This window comes from Chelonia mydas, chromosome 1 (assembly GCF_015237465.2).
Source record: "Chelonia mydas isolate rCheMyd1 chromosome 1, rCheMyd1.pri.v2, whole genome shotgun sequence".
NCBI classification, from domain to species: Eukaryota; Metazoa; Chordata; order Testudines; family Cheloniidae; genus Chelonia; species Chelonia mydas.
Window position 1 is genome coordinate 209,483,519 of NC_057849.1, and position 14,622 is coordinate 209,498,140.

Here is a 14,622-nt window from a genome sequence, read left to right on the forward strand (position 1 = left end):
GGGGCCGGCGCTGGGAGCTCGCGGGGGCAGTGAAAGTGAAAGTAGGCGCGAGAGGCGCGTGCTGGGCCCCGGGGGGCCGCTCGGGGCCGGGGGCGCGGCGCCGCCGGGGGGATGCGGAGCCTCGCAGGGCAGAGCGGGAGCGAATGGCCCCAGCGGCCGCCGCCCCGCGGGGAGAGGCCGCAGCTGAGGAGGAGGCTCGGCCGCCACCGTCGGTCCAAGTCCGAGCCAGACCTGAGGGGTGTAGCCCCCGTCCCGGCTGGGGCCCCGCGAGCCCTGGGCGGCGCTTGCCCTGCGGACCCCTCCGGGAACCGGGGCTCAGCACGGCACTGCCTGGTGCAGGTGGATACCGGGGACCGCGACCCGGAGCCGGGACAAGGCGCAGGAGGGGAAGCGGAGCCGCTCCTGGGGCCAGGGCGGGGCGCCGGGACCCTAAAGGCCAGCTGGAGACAGGCCACGTGGGGTAAGAGGGGGGAGGGGGGAGGTCTATGGCTGGTGTTTGTGTGACATGATGCCTCTTCCTAGAGCCCCTCATCGTCCCTTCTCCCCAGTTTGCCCTTTCACCCCCTCTGCGACGCCACCCAATCTGCCTCCAAGCCCTCTGCTTCCCCCACAGCCCCTAGCTCTCCTCCACACCCCTGGTCTCTCCTTTCCGCTCCGCTCACTGCCTTCTTCTGCCCTATTTCCTCCTCTGCCCTAGCCTGCTCGCCGTGTTCTTTCCCTGGAACAAGCAATACTTCATTATTAATGCGCAAGACAGCTCCTTACACTTCAGCACAGCAGGGCTGAAAGAGATAGGAGAGGAGTGGGGGCAGGGGAAGATTGTGTGGGGAGAGAAAGAGGCAGGGGCTGTGAGAACAGGGTCACCTCACAGGCCATCTGTGAGGGAGGGGATTCCTGGATACACAGGCTGTGCAAGGAAATAAAGGCTTTCGAAGTCACTGCTAGAGCTGGGAATAATTGGGTTTTAGGTTTGGGGAATCGACCTGAAAAACCCAAATGAAAATTTGTTTTCAGTGAAATTGATTTACCACCCCCGCAACAAAATGGAAACGCTGGAGGTGTTTGAGGTTGAACAAAACATTTTGTTTTGACCCAAAACGTTTTTTAAACATGTCAGGTTGTTTGGGGGTGTTTTTCGCTTTTTAAAAAAGGTAGCTAAATTTAGAAATGAAACACCATTTTGAAATGGAAAGTTGAAATGTTTCATTTTGAAATGAACTGTTTTGATCTTTTTGAAGAAAAAAAAAATCCAGTGTTACTGTCCCAGCCAAAACTATTTGCCAAATTTAACCTGAATTTCACAAATAGTTTTGGTGTCCTAAATAGTGCATTTTTTTGGTGAATTTACCATTCATAAAAAAATATTCTCCCAGCTCTAGTCACTACACACAGGTACAGGTGTTGATTCTGAATTATGAAGTCCTCATCTCTTTTATTCCCTGGCCTCACAGTAGTGCTTTGTCAGCCCACCAGGAGTCATTTATGAGCTAGAGGTTCCATCTTTTCATTAATTCCCAATCCTGTTATCGCTCATCCCTTTGCCCCAAGATTGTCACTGTACTATCTTCAGCCCTCACCTCTCCACTTCTGACCCCTCCTTCTAATCATGCCACATATACACTAGTTATTGGGGCTGTCGATTAATTGCAGTTAACTCACGTGATTAACTCAAAAAAATGAATTGCGATAAAAAAATAATCACACTGTTAAACAATAGAATACCAACTGAAATTTATTCAATATTTTGGATGTTTTTCTACATTTTCATATATATTTTATTCTGTGTTGTAATTGAAATCAAAGTTTATATTATTTTTATTGCAAATATTTGCACTGTAAAAGTGATAAACAAAAGAAATAGTATTTTTCAATTCACCTCATACAAGTAATGTAGTGCAATCTCTTTGTCGTGAAAGTGCAGTTTACAAATGTATTTTTTTTTACATAATGGCACTCCAAAACAAAATAATGTAAAACTTCAGAGCCTACAAGTCCACTCAGTCCTACTTCTTGTTCAGCCAATCGCTAAGATGACAAACAAGTTTGTTTACATTTACAGCAGATAATGCTGCCCTTTTCTTATTTACAATGTCACCATTTGCATGGCACTTTTGTAACTGGCATTGCAAGGTATTTACATGCCAGATATGCTAAACATTCGTATGCCCCTTCATGCTTCGGCCACCATTCCAGAGGACATGCTTCCATGCTGATGACGCTCATTAAAAAAATAATGCGTTAATTACATTTGTGGCTGAACTCCTTGTGGGAGAATTGGATGTCCCCTGCTCTGTTTTACCCACATTCTGCCATATATTTCATGTTATAGCAGTCTCGGATGACAACCCAGCACATCCGATGAAGTGAGCTGTAGCTCATGAAAGCTTATGCTCAAATAAATTGGTTAGTTTCTAAGGTGCCACAAGTACTCCTTTTCTTTTTGCGAATACAGACTAACACGGCTGTTACTCTGAAACCCAGCACATGTTCATTTTAAGAACACTTTCACTACAGATTTCACAAAATGCAAAGAAGGTACCAATGTGAGATTTCTAAAGATAGCTAGAGCACTCAACCCAAGGTTTAAGAATCTGAAGTGCCTTCCAAAATCTGAGGGACTAGGTGTGGAGCATGCTTTCAGAAGTCTTAAAAGAGCAACTTTCCAATGCGGAAACTACAGAACCTGCACCACCAAAAAAGAAAATCAACCTTCTGCTGGTGGCATCTGACTCAGATAATGAAAATGAACATGCGTCGGTCTGCACTGCTTAGGATTGTTATCGACCAGAACCCATCATCAAGATGGACACATGTCCCCTGGACTGGTGGTTGAAGCATGAAGGGACATATGAATCTTTAGCGCATCTGGCACGTAAATATCTACAACGGTGCCATGAGAATGCCTGTTCTCACTTTCAGGTGACTTTGTAAGCAAGAAGCAGGCAGCATTATCTCCTGCATATGTAAACAAACTTGTTTGTCTGAGCAATTGGCTGAAGAAGAAGTAGGACTCAGTGGACTTTCAGGGTCTAAAATTTTACATTGTTTTATTTTTGAATGCAGGTTTTTTTGTACATAATTCTACATTTATAAGTTCAACTTTCATGATAAAGAGATTGCACTACAGTACTTATATTAGGTGAATTGAAAAATACAATTTCTTTTTTTTTTACAGTGCAAATACTTGTAATCAAACATAAATATAAAGTGAGGAGTGTACACTTTGTATTCTGTGTTGTAATTGAAATCGATATATTTGAAAATGTAGAAAACATCCAAAAATATTTAAATAAATGGTATTCTATCATTGTTTAACAGTACGATTAATCACACAATTATTTTTTTTAATTGCACAATTAATTGTGATTAATTTTTTTAATCACTTGACCGCCCTACTAGTTATCCTTCAGTATAACATGGGTTCCACTCTTTGTGATGTGAGAGGGATGTGTGTTGTAGTGAGTGGACTGAGGTAGGGTAGACCTGGCCTCTAGCATCTCAGTTGTCCATCCTTCTAAGAGGAGAGGTACTCTATCAATGAGTCATTCTCTAGCTCACACTTCTAAAGGAAACCACGCATTCACAGAGGTAAACACTTCACATTTTGAGTGCCTAAAGTTAGACACCCACATCCATATTTAGGCCTTATTTTCAGAGGTACCAAGCATTGGCAGTTCCCATTGACTTCTGTGGAAGTTGTAGCTGCTCAGCACCTCTGAAAATCAGGTCACATATTTAGGTGCCTAAATATGGATGTAGTTTGAATCCATGTTTGATTTTTTTTTTAATGACCAAGTCTCTAAACTCTTCAGTTCTATACATGTTTAATTCACTGAAGCTTCTCAACTTTCTCCTTTTCAGGCCTCTGCTCACACTTCTGGTTCTGGAGACGGGTTGCTGGAGTTTTGATTGCCATTATTGTGATTTTACTCTTGGGCTGGTTTAGCTCGCGTAAGTGCTTTTAAGACAAAATGATGTTGGAAAGGCAAAGCAATATCTCTTTTCTTTCCTCCTTCCCACCTCAGAGCCTTCTGGCTGCTATGAGGATGGGAGAAATCTATTATTTATCTCCCTCTCCCCTCCCCAAACCTACTGGCTGCTCTGATGGAGGAGAAGGGTGTCTTTACCTTTCCCCCAGGTTTCTGTTTTTGGGTCCCTGTCAGACAGTAGCCCAAACGTGTGACCCTTTTTTGACTGTATTCTGTCAACACACTTAAAATCTCTACACCAGCATATGAAGTGCAAATCTTGCCCAGAGCAACAAGCTGTGCATTTCACCCTGCTCACTGCATCACTGTGACACCCCCCCATGCCTACCTGGATACAACAGGGACTGTGGGACTGCTGTGCCCGCTTTAACTCTCTGGCTCAGGATACCTCTCACACTGCTCTGCTAGTGACAAGCAGCCGCTTCAGGCTTTGCTCTCACACAGCCATTAGCATGCAAAGGCACACCCAAAGTTACATGCAGGCTCTCACAGCCTCTCATAAACTATCCACATGGAGACACCAGTAAATCCCCGCAGCCTTGCATCCCAGTAATGTGCCATCTTATACTGCTTAAGGCTTCCTTGGACAGTACAAGCTCATACGTCCGTCATTTTATCAAATAGAATTAATATGCACCATCCCTTGTTATCCTAAGCTGAGATTCCGTAAGCACTTCAATCAAAAATACACTGGTAGAGATAAAACATTAAACAAGTTTATTAACTACAGAAAGATAGATTTTAAGTGATTATAAGTGTTAGGTATAGAGGTCAGAGTTGGTTACATAAGAAATAAAAGGTAAAATCCTGAACTTTATCAGACTAAGCAAGTTTTGAATCAAACAGTTTTTCTCACTTTACTGGATGTTGTAGGCACTTGAGGCTGTCTGTCAACAGACTTAGGAAGACGGCACTGTATTGGTTACACTTGGTTCCAGTTTGGAAGGTTTCCTGGCTTCAACCAGAGAAGCTAAGAGCAGAGAGTCAGATTCACCATTTTGTGTCAAGCTAGGTTTATGTCTGCTTTGAGTTGTTGTATCAGTGCAAATCACCAAGGATACCAGTGAATCAGGCCTTTAATGAAAACTTAGATTCAGCAGAAGTTGATGGTACTTTCCTGGGAAAGTTTCCTATGCATTCTTAGTGAATGGACAAATGGACTTTTCAAGCTCACTCAGACCATTTCATCTTCAAACTGCTTAATTACTATTTACTCTTGGTAAATATTATCATTCCTAGTTTATAGGTGGAGAAACTGAGGCACAGTTGTCAAGTGACTTGCTCAAGGTCACACAGTAAATCAGTGGCTCAGGCAGATTGGAACTTGAGCTCTTGGCTCCCAGTCTTCTCTTCAATTTTCTAGACTGCATCTAATTTTCCACTTTTCCTCATCACTGTGTCTAACTAGTAATAAAGGCCCAGATCCTCAAAGGCCCAGATTTAGGCTTCCAACTTCCATTAATTTCAGTAGAAGTTAGAGGCCTAAATACGTTTGTGAAACTGGGCAAAAGTGCCTGTATTGCTGTGCAAAATTTGATAGTATTTCTAATCTGATATTAAAATTTTAGCTAAACAGCATCAATGCCTCTCGTCAATTTTTAAATTAGAACCGTCTTTAATTTACATAGAGTGCTTTCCAAGCTCTGTCTTTAATAAGACATTTTAAAAAATAATACCAGTCCCGGTATTTAACAAAACAGCCCCAAAATTGTTCTCCTTGTCTTCTCAGGTCCTCCGAACCTGCGTGTGGTGCCATATTCTAAGTAAATAAATTGCTGCTTCATCATGTAGGTCATTGAAAGGTTTCAAAGTTCATAAGAACTGTTTAGAATTAATGTTAATTTCAGCTCAATCCTACATACTTATCTGTATTAAGAGCATGTTAATGAGGTTGCAAAGTCAAGCACTCAAAAGTCAGTAAATGCCCGTATTTCGATTGTCTGTGCAACTTAATTCTGCCACCTTCTGCGTATATATTATGATACAGTCTTTAATTATGTGATCCCATACTATTTTTTCCCTGGGACCCCAGCCTCATTCAGTGTCCAGTATGGTAGGTGTGCAGGTAGTGAGGCAGCTGTTCAATATTTTTATTCTCATTATTTAGTTATTAGTGTACACTATTCAAAGTCTGCAGTGAATAAAACATTCTTCGTTTCCGGTAGTCTGTAGTTGAGCACTTGTCACTGTACTATATGAGGACCTCACAAACATTGAGAAATTTCTCTCTACAATGAGGTAGGAGGGCATTATTATCTCCATTTTACAGATGGGGGAATTGACACAGACCTGCCTGAGACCAAACAGTGTACCAGTGGCAGAACCAGACTTAAAATTTAGGTCCGCTTCACTCCCAGCCTTGTTTTCATTCCTTTAGACCATGCTGCCTTACTGTCAAGCTGACTTTAATTGTCAAGCTGACTTTAATTGACTTTAATCCACTGACTTTAATTGTAGTTATAGGTGCTCAGCAGTTCTGCAAATCAGACCTCAGGTGTCATGGTTGGGTACCCAGAAAATGAGAAACATGTCATTAATAGCCACCTGCAAAATTTTTGGTTTAAGTGCCTTGTTCAGCATCACATAAGAATCCCATGGCAGAGCCAAAGATAGAAATGAGTTTGCCTGTTTGGCATTCACCTGCTTTAACTACGATACCATCCTCTCCACACATTTTCTAACTTCTAGAGCAAGTGAGGCAGGAATCCTACATGCAGCCTAATTTACTCCACAACTCTGATTCGTTCTCTGACCATTATCCATCTGTTGCACTGAATGAGACAGGGACCTGTAAAAAAAAATATGTGATCATGTAATTAAAAGCTGTATCATAATGCATATGCACAAGAGGGCCAAATTAAGGTTACACAGGCCACCTAAATTCTGGCATTTTCTAGGTTTTGAGTGCTTTCCTTTTGCAACCTAAATAATGTGCTTTTAACATAGTCTCATAGACTTAAGATCAGAAGGGATCATCAAGTCTGACCTCCTGCACGCTGCAGGCCACAGAACCTCACCCACCCACTCCTGTAATAGACCCCTAGCCTCTGGCTAAGTTACTGACGTCATCAAATCATGATTTAAAGACTTCAAGTTAGGGAGAATCCACCATTTACACTAGTTTAAACCTCACTGAAAGTGGGTTCTTTTAATAGTGGGTTCTTTTAAAAGTGCCTAAACAGGTTCTTTTAAAAGTGATTTTAATGGGAGTTAAGCACCTACCCTGTTTAGGTGATTTTGAAAAGATCACTGTAAGTGCCAAAGTCACTTTGAACATTTTATTCAATGTCAGGTTTCAGAGTAGCAGCCGTGTTAGTCTGTATTCGCAAAAAGAAAAGGAGGATTTGTGGCACCTTAGAGACTAGCAAATTTATTTGAGCATAAGCTTTCGTGAGCTACAGCTCACTTCATCGGATGCATCTCTCACAATCTCAAACCACTTCCCATGCCTCAAAGCCCCAAACATTCTTCACTCAACTGTCTGCCCTTCCATGTCCTGCCAACTTTTAGCTGTGTATTTTCAATACAGAATTTACAGCCCATTGTCAATTGATAATTTAGGGAGAAAGTAAAATAAATTGAATTTAATATTTTAAATAATTAACAGAGCATATTGTATTGTATTGTTCAGTTTCATCTTTAATTCAATACAAGCTTCCATTTTTTAATATACTAGAGGTTGCTGCAGAATTTCCAGGTTGTTGTAGCAGTATCACAGACACCAAAGTGCCTTGCCACAGAATTTAAGACCAGCTTGCTGTGGAGTTCTTAGGGAATAGTGAATAAAACACAGTCCTATGCATTTGCTATGTACTAGGATAGTAATATTCACTTCATTTCAAATAAAGATCCTCTCAGATTGCCTCACCTGGAGCCGTGCCCTGATGACTGGTTATACTACAGAAAGAAATGTTATTACCTCTCAGAAGATCAAGCAGACTGGGACTCCAGTCAGAGCTTCTGCTCTGCACACAGGGCTTCTCTTGCTGTGATTGAAAGCCAACAAGAAATGGTAAGGTTTCCATCCTTCTGATACAGTATCCCTTCTCTCACCCCAACGATTCCTGTAATTGTATCACTCTTCCCCCTTCCTCCCTCTCCACCCCCCCCCCATACACCCTGGAATATCAGAATATGCTGGAATCCAACATAGCATGTGACAGAGCTGCTTGTTACTAACAGAGAAGTCAAATAACAAACAGCATGTTCAATGACGTATAGGTTGTTTTCCATCAGCATCCATCACAGAAGCCCATTCATGTTCTGAGATGGGGTGGAAGGAGCTTTCAGAAATTAAAACTGCAAAGTGGGCATGTATTAAAAGTAATCATCAAAGGAAATAAAAAATTTGAGATGGACTTTTTTTGTATTTCTTTTTTAATGAACAGAAAGGCCTAAATGTTGTTTTTTTAATAATAATTTTTTGCTTATTAGAAATTTAGGGTCTCCTGTACCCCTAAAGTCAATGGGAGGTTTGCAATTTGACTTCAGTGAGTGCAGGATCAGAATTTAGATCTGATCTACCCAGAAAGAAAATAGAATGAAATGGTGAAATGATATCGCCAAAGTCAAGAGTAAAAATTGAACAACTGGGAAGGTAAGGGATATTTGTTCTGTATTTCTCAACTTTTATGCTGGTGTAACTCTACTGAAATCAGTGGAGTTACCCTGGCATAAAACTCCATCAAGAAAAAGGTGAATCAGGCCTCGAGTACTTAAACACTGTAATCTCTTAATCTAGATATGTATTTACTTAGATTTCACCTACTCTCACCCCTCACCACTATTAATTGAGTGAAGTCATTGTGCTGAAATATTTTGCTGTCCTTCATAGCATTGTATTATCTGTTATCCATGATACACAGCTGATGATATTAATGATCTATGTACTTTTGCAACTGCAGGGGTAGCGGAGCATGAGATGAGTGGGGTGAGGATATACCAGTGTCATTGTGGTGGTTTCTTTCTGACTGGCTCAAGTTGTATTTTGGTCTACTCTGATCAGTGAGCAAGGCTCTGTTTGTCCAATAACATGGCCGACTGGCTCATCCTCCATTGACTATAGGTAGTGACCTCTCTGTGCTTTTAGAGTTGTTTCTTGCAACGAAATTTAGCAATAGAGCAGTAGCGATCTAATCAAGAAAACATATTGGGCTTGATTGTCCACTGCCTTGTATCTTGTTTGGCTATTTAGATCTGTGCAAAGATGGGGTAAAACCTTCCCTGTTCAGAATGGTGTCATTTTACACCCACTGGGTCAGGCAGAAATGACAACACAAAGTGCAGGGCTGGGGAGAATCAGACCCCCGGTATCTGTAAAATAAAGGTAGGAACCCATTTTCAGAACGGAAACTCTTCCATACTGAATGGATTCAGAAAAGATGCACTTCTCAGTGTGGAAATTCATTGTGACATATGTTTTGTCTAGAATTTCATAATGAATCGAATACGCACAAGAGACTCTTGGATTGGGCTGCGCAAGAAAGGAGCCAAGTTCTACTGGGTGAATGGAGAGACACTTAATACGAGTCTGTAAGTTGTCTTTCAAATGTGCTATGTAAGAGGAGAGTAAGGAAAGTGAGAAATGAAGGGCTTGTCTACACACAAAAGTTGTTCTGCTTTACCTTTACCATCTAAAGTGGACCCCCCCCCACCACCCCACCCCAAGTGTGGACACAGTTATACTGGTATAAATGTACTTAGGGGAAGAGGAATAAGCTATACTAGTAAAAATCACCTTTATACTGATGTAACTGTGTCCACACTAGGAAGGCTATATTGGCATAACTATTTCAGTAAAAATATCAGGCCCCTCACTGAACTAATTATACCAGTACAAAGCCCATGTGTAGACCTGGCCTAATGCTGTTGTTCTTCACAGAAGCTGGGGCTATTGTCCCCCTGAAGTATTATTTTCCTTTGTTCATTAGGAGAGAGCTCAGCTTCTTTTTAGTTAGTTAAAGAGGAGAGAAGAATTAGATATTGAAATTGTTGCTGTGTGTATGGTAACAGTAAAATCAAGACACTGGCCCACTTTCTACTCTGTTACGTCAATGCTGATCTGAAAGTACTTCATTGACTGCAATGGAGTTACTTCAGATTTACACCAGCTTAAATGAGAGCAGATCTGGATCAATCTGTTTCATTTAATCTTGTTGCCTGCCTTTTATTTGACTATATGCACATTATGCTGCTACAGTCATGACTACAATACATTGTATCTATAAATTTCCACCTTATGTGAGGAGAAATTGACAGTAGTAATTTTAGTGGGTAAGATTGTTCTCTAAACAGGAATTACCTATGCAATAGGTTAAACTCCATGAGGTTACCCGGTATGTGAATCGTCTAGGATCCAGAGGTCCTGTACTCTTTTAATAGCTCTCTGTAGTATAGCGCTATATTGATAAGGGCTCCAGCACTAGCAGAAGGCCCACTAAAGATTGGTTCCCAGTGCGAACTGGGAAATGCCTGAGGTAGCATTAATTTAGATGATTTTCTCCACCAAGTTGGTGGCCACCTCCACCTCTACCCCTCAAAAACCTAGCAGAGGAGGCTTCTCTGAAGTCTGGAAATCGGGAGACCTATGCTACAGGTGGGACTTTCCCTTTCCGTGGATTCCTCACAAGGTTTTTGCTGGGATTTTGTCCTCTCCATCCATGGAGATGGTCTGGGCCATTCTTTCATATCGAAATACTATTTTAGATTTTGAACTGCCTTGCGCATTCCAAACACACAAGCAGCTCCAGTAACCTAGCATCCAGCTGTGACTAAAGTAACCTTCTTTAGAAAGGGTGTCACACTAAGCAATAGTGGGAGTTTTCCATATACGAGTGTCACATGGTATGCTCCATCTCCCCATGTGTTTTGCTTTGCAAATAGCCTCCACACACTCCTCTCTAAGTCCAACATCATGTGCTTTATTTATAATGTCATATACACGTTCATGGTCTCCATAGCATAAGGCTTTCCCCAAGCTTCTACTTACTCCCTAGACACAGGATGAGAGGAGGGGGGTGAGCTCACCTTTCTGAGCTCCTGGGCTTCTTTGCTCTTCCTTCCAGCCTCCTCCTGTCCCATTCTGTCTCCATTTTAACTGCCCCAGCTGATGAGCTGAATCCCCTTGTTAACTGGTTGATCACCCAGTCTTTAATCAGTTATCTCCCATTTGAGCCCAGACAGGGAGGCTATGTGACGGGTTGGATCACAGAAACCCCCTTGGGGCTGCCAACTGATGTGCCAAGGCTACTTCTGCCCCTGCTTTCCTGCCCTGGCAGCTTGGGACTTCAGTGCCCTGCCTGGTTTGAGCGAGACCTGCTAGCCTGCTACAAACCCAGTCCCAGGTCTGAACCATGTCCCCTAACAGCTGTAGGCTTAATTGAAAGCAGCTTAAGAAGTGTTCCTGCTTTAACACTCAGATGCCCAACTTCCAATGGGGTCCAAACCACAAATAAAACCGTTTTACCCTGTATAAAGCTTATACAGGGTAAACTCATAAATTGTTCGCCCTCTATAACACTGACAGAGAGATGTGCACAGTTGTTTGCCCTCCCCCCCAGGTATTAATACATACTCTGGGTTAATTAATAAGTAAAAAGTGATTTTATTAAATACAGAAAGTAGGATTTAAGTGGTTCCAAGTAATAGCAGACAGAACAAAGTGAATCACCAAGTAAAATAAAATAAAACATGCAAGTCTAAGCCTAATACAGTAATAAAACTGAGTACAGATAAAACCTCACCCTCAGAGGTGTTCCAGTAAGCTTCCTTTTACAGACTAGTCTCCTTCTAGTCTGCGTCTAGCAATCACTCACATCCCCTGTAGTTACTGTCCTTTGTTCCAGTTTCTATTAGGTGTCCTTGGGGGTGGAGATGCTATTTCTTGAGCCAGCTGAAAACAAAATGGAGGGGTCTCCCACGGGCTTAAATAGGCTTTCTCTTGTGGGTGGAGACCCCCTCCTCTCTCCTATGCAAAGTCCAGCTACAAGATGGAGTTTTGGAGTCACATGGGCAAGTCACATGTCCATGCATGGCTCAGTTTTTACAGGCAGCAGCCATTGCCCACATGCTATCTTGACTGTCTCCAGGAAGACTTCTTATGTGGATTGGAGCCTTCCAAGATCCATGGTTTGTTCAGTGTTTCTTGGTTGGGCACTTAATTTGCACATTCCTTTCTCAAGAAGCTGACCAAATGCTTTATTAAGGCTACTTAAAAATCAAGTAAGTACACAGCCAATATTCATAACTTCGAATACAAAAATGGTAGATGCATACAAATAGGATGACTAGATTCAGTAGATCGTAATCTTTACAGAGATATGTTACATGGCATATGTAGCATAAAACATATTCCAGTTATGTTATATATATACATTCATAAGCATATTTCCATAGAACCTTATGGGGTGCACCATCACAGGCTACTCCTGTTCTGACCCACAGAGAGATGGACAAAGCAACATGTTTGTTCCTCCTGAATCAGACAAATGTCAAATGGTTCCCTAAAATGTGTTCTCTGGGGCTTTGTCAGCTCCAGTTTTAAATGACATAAGCAATGAAGCATTGATCATTTATTTCAGAATTTTCAGACTGGAATTTCTACCTTAATTCCTATTTTCTTATGGTTTTTCAGATTTCCTGTACACCTATCAGGTCATGAAGAATGTGCCCACACCGATTCAATCTCCATTTCCACATCAGAGTGCAGGTTACTCAGGAACTGGCTCTGCAGTGTGGGTCTGCCTCAGTCCAGCACACTTTCTCCATAAAACAGAGCTTGATGTGTAAATCCATTGACTTTCTTCACATGTGGATCACTGGCCTGTAGTCCACAATATCTGAACATTTTGAAATTCAGGATCATGGTAGCAGCAGAGAAAACAGAGCCATTGTGGTAGGGTTCGTGAATGCATATCTTCAGTGCCAGCAGGATACTGATAAAGAGAGCAGTCATCCCTACATGGAGAAGAGTGATAATTCCTACAGAACGCTGGTAGGGTCCGAGGGAAGGGCTGATATACTGATAGCAATTGTAGCAGACTTGACGGGAATGACCATAATGAGACCTAAGAAATGACTGCAACATTTATGGCAGGGTGGGAGATTGAGGCAAATCTCCTGGCCGCCGGTTATGCGCAGCCAGACACCAGGGCAGTTAGAAGAGCACAGGAGGGCACGGTGCGCATCAGAGAAGCTTTGAAAACCAGTTTCATGACTGGCCAGGCTATGGTGTGAAAGTTCTGTTTGTTTCTCCTTGATGAAATCCCCTGCCCCTTGGTTCACTCTACTTCCCTGTAAACTAACCACCCTCCCCTCCTCCGTTCGATCACCGCTTGCAGAGGCAATAAAGTCATTGTTGCTTCACATTCATGCATTCTTTATTAATTCATCACACAAATAGGGGGATAACTGCCAAGGTAGCCCGGGAGGGGTGGTGGAGGAGAGAAGCACCGGGAGGGGTGGTGGAGGTGGTGGGCGTCTGGGTGAGGAGGCTATGGAACTTGGGGAGGAGGGCAGTTGGTTATACAGGGGCTGTAACGGCAGTCTGTGCTCCAGCTGCCTTTCCTGCAGCTCAGCCATACGCTGGAGCATATTAGTTTGATCCTCCAGCAGACTCAGCATTGAATCCTACCTCCTCTCATCACGCTGCTGCCACCTTTCAGCTTCAGCCCTCTCTTCAGCCCGCCACTTACTCTCCTCAGCCCGCCACCCCTCCTCCCGGTCATTTTGTGCTTTCCTGCACTCCGACATTGTCTGCCTCCATGCATTCATCTGTGCTCTGTCAGTGTGGGAGGACAGCATGAGCTCAGAGAATTTTTCATCACGAGTGCGTTTTTTTCGCCTTCTCATCTTCACTAGCCTCTGGGAAGGAGAAGATCCTGTGATCCTTGAAACACATGCAGCTGGTGGAGAAAAAAAAAGGGACAGTGGTATTTAAAAAGACCCATTTTAGAGAACAATGGGTACACTCTTTCACAGTAAACCGTGCTGTTAACATTACATACATAGCACATGTGCTTTTGTTCCAAGGTCGCATTTTGCCTCCCCCCACCACGTGGCTAGCGGGGAACATTTCTGTTCACAGCGGGGAACATTTCTGTTCAGCCACAGGCAAACAGCCCAGCAGGAACGGGCACCTCTGAATGTCCCCTTAAGAAAAGCACCCTATTTCAACCAGGTGACCATGAATGATATCACTCTCCTGAGGATAACACAGAGAGATAAAGAACAGATGTTGTTTGAATGCCAGCAAACATACACTGCAATGCTTTGTTCTACAATGATTCCTGAGTACGTGCTACTGGCCTGGAGTGGTACAGTGTCCTACCATGGTGGACGGAATAAGGCTGCCCTCCCCAGAAACCTTTTGCAAAGGCTTTGGGAGTACATCCAAGAGAGCCGCAAATGCCAGGGCAAATTAATCATTAAACATGCTTGCTTTTAAACCATGTATACTATTTTAAAAGGTACACTCACTGAGGTCCCTTCTCCACCTGGTGGGTTCAGGAGGCAGCCTTGGGTGGGTTCTGGGGGTACTGGCTCCAGGTCCAGGGTGAGAAACAGTTCCTGGCTGTTGGGAAAACTGGTTTCTCCACTTGCTTGCTGTGAGCTATCTACAACTTCATCATCATCA

The 14,622-nt window shown here is 42.9% G+C and overlaps 1 protein-coding gene across 3 annotated transcripts; it reads left to right on the forward strand.

The window, feature by feature from the left end:
- LOC102948026 (C-type lectin domain family 2 member L) lies at positions 1 to 13,171 on the forward strand. 3 transcript variants are annotated; one of them, XM_007053776.4, is made up of 5 exons: positions 15 to 460; positions 3,862 to 3,951; positions 7,838 to 8,001; positions 9,418 to 9,521; positions 12,622 to 13,171. In XM_007053776.4, the coding sequence occupies exons 1-5, from the start codon at positions 112 to 114 to the stop codon at positions 12,755 to 12,757; spliced, it is 843 nt and encodes a 280-aa protein (XP_007053838.3). In that variant the 5' UTR covers positions 15 to 111; the 3' UTR covers positions 12,758 to 13,171. The 3 variants fall into 3 exon arrangements, with proteins under 3 accessions (XP_037767954.1, XP_037767949.1, XP_007053838.3); XM_037912026.2 differs by lacking the exon at positions 9,418 to 9,521 and having other exon boundaries at positions 1 to 460; XM_037912021.2 differs by lacking the exon at positions 3,862 to 3,951 and having other exon boundaries at positions 11 to 460.
- The last annotated feature ends 1,451 nt before the right edge of the window (positions 13,172 to 14,622 follow it).

Bases quoted from the DNA above. Each gene is read 5' to 3' on its own strand.
- LOC102948026 (XM_007053776.4), top strand. From the start codon at position 112: ATGCGGAGCCTCGCAGGGCAGAGCGGGAGCGAATGGCCCCAGCGGCCG. The intron at 461-3,861 runs GTAAGAGGGGGG...TCTCCTTTTCAG, and splicing joins CTGGAGACAGGCCACGTGGG to GCCTCTGCTCACACTTCTGG. The intron at 9,522-12,621 runs GTAAGTTGTCTT...ATGGTTTTTCAG, and splicing joins GAGACACTTAATACGAGTCT to ATTTCCTGTACACCTATCAG.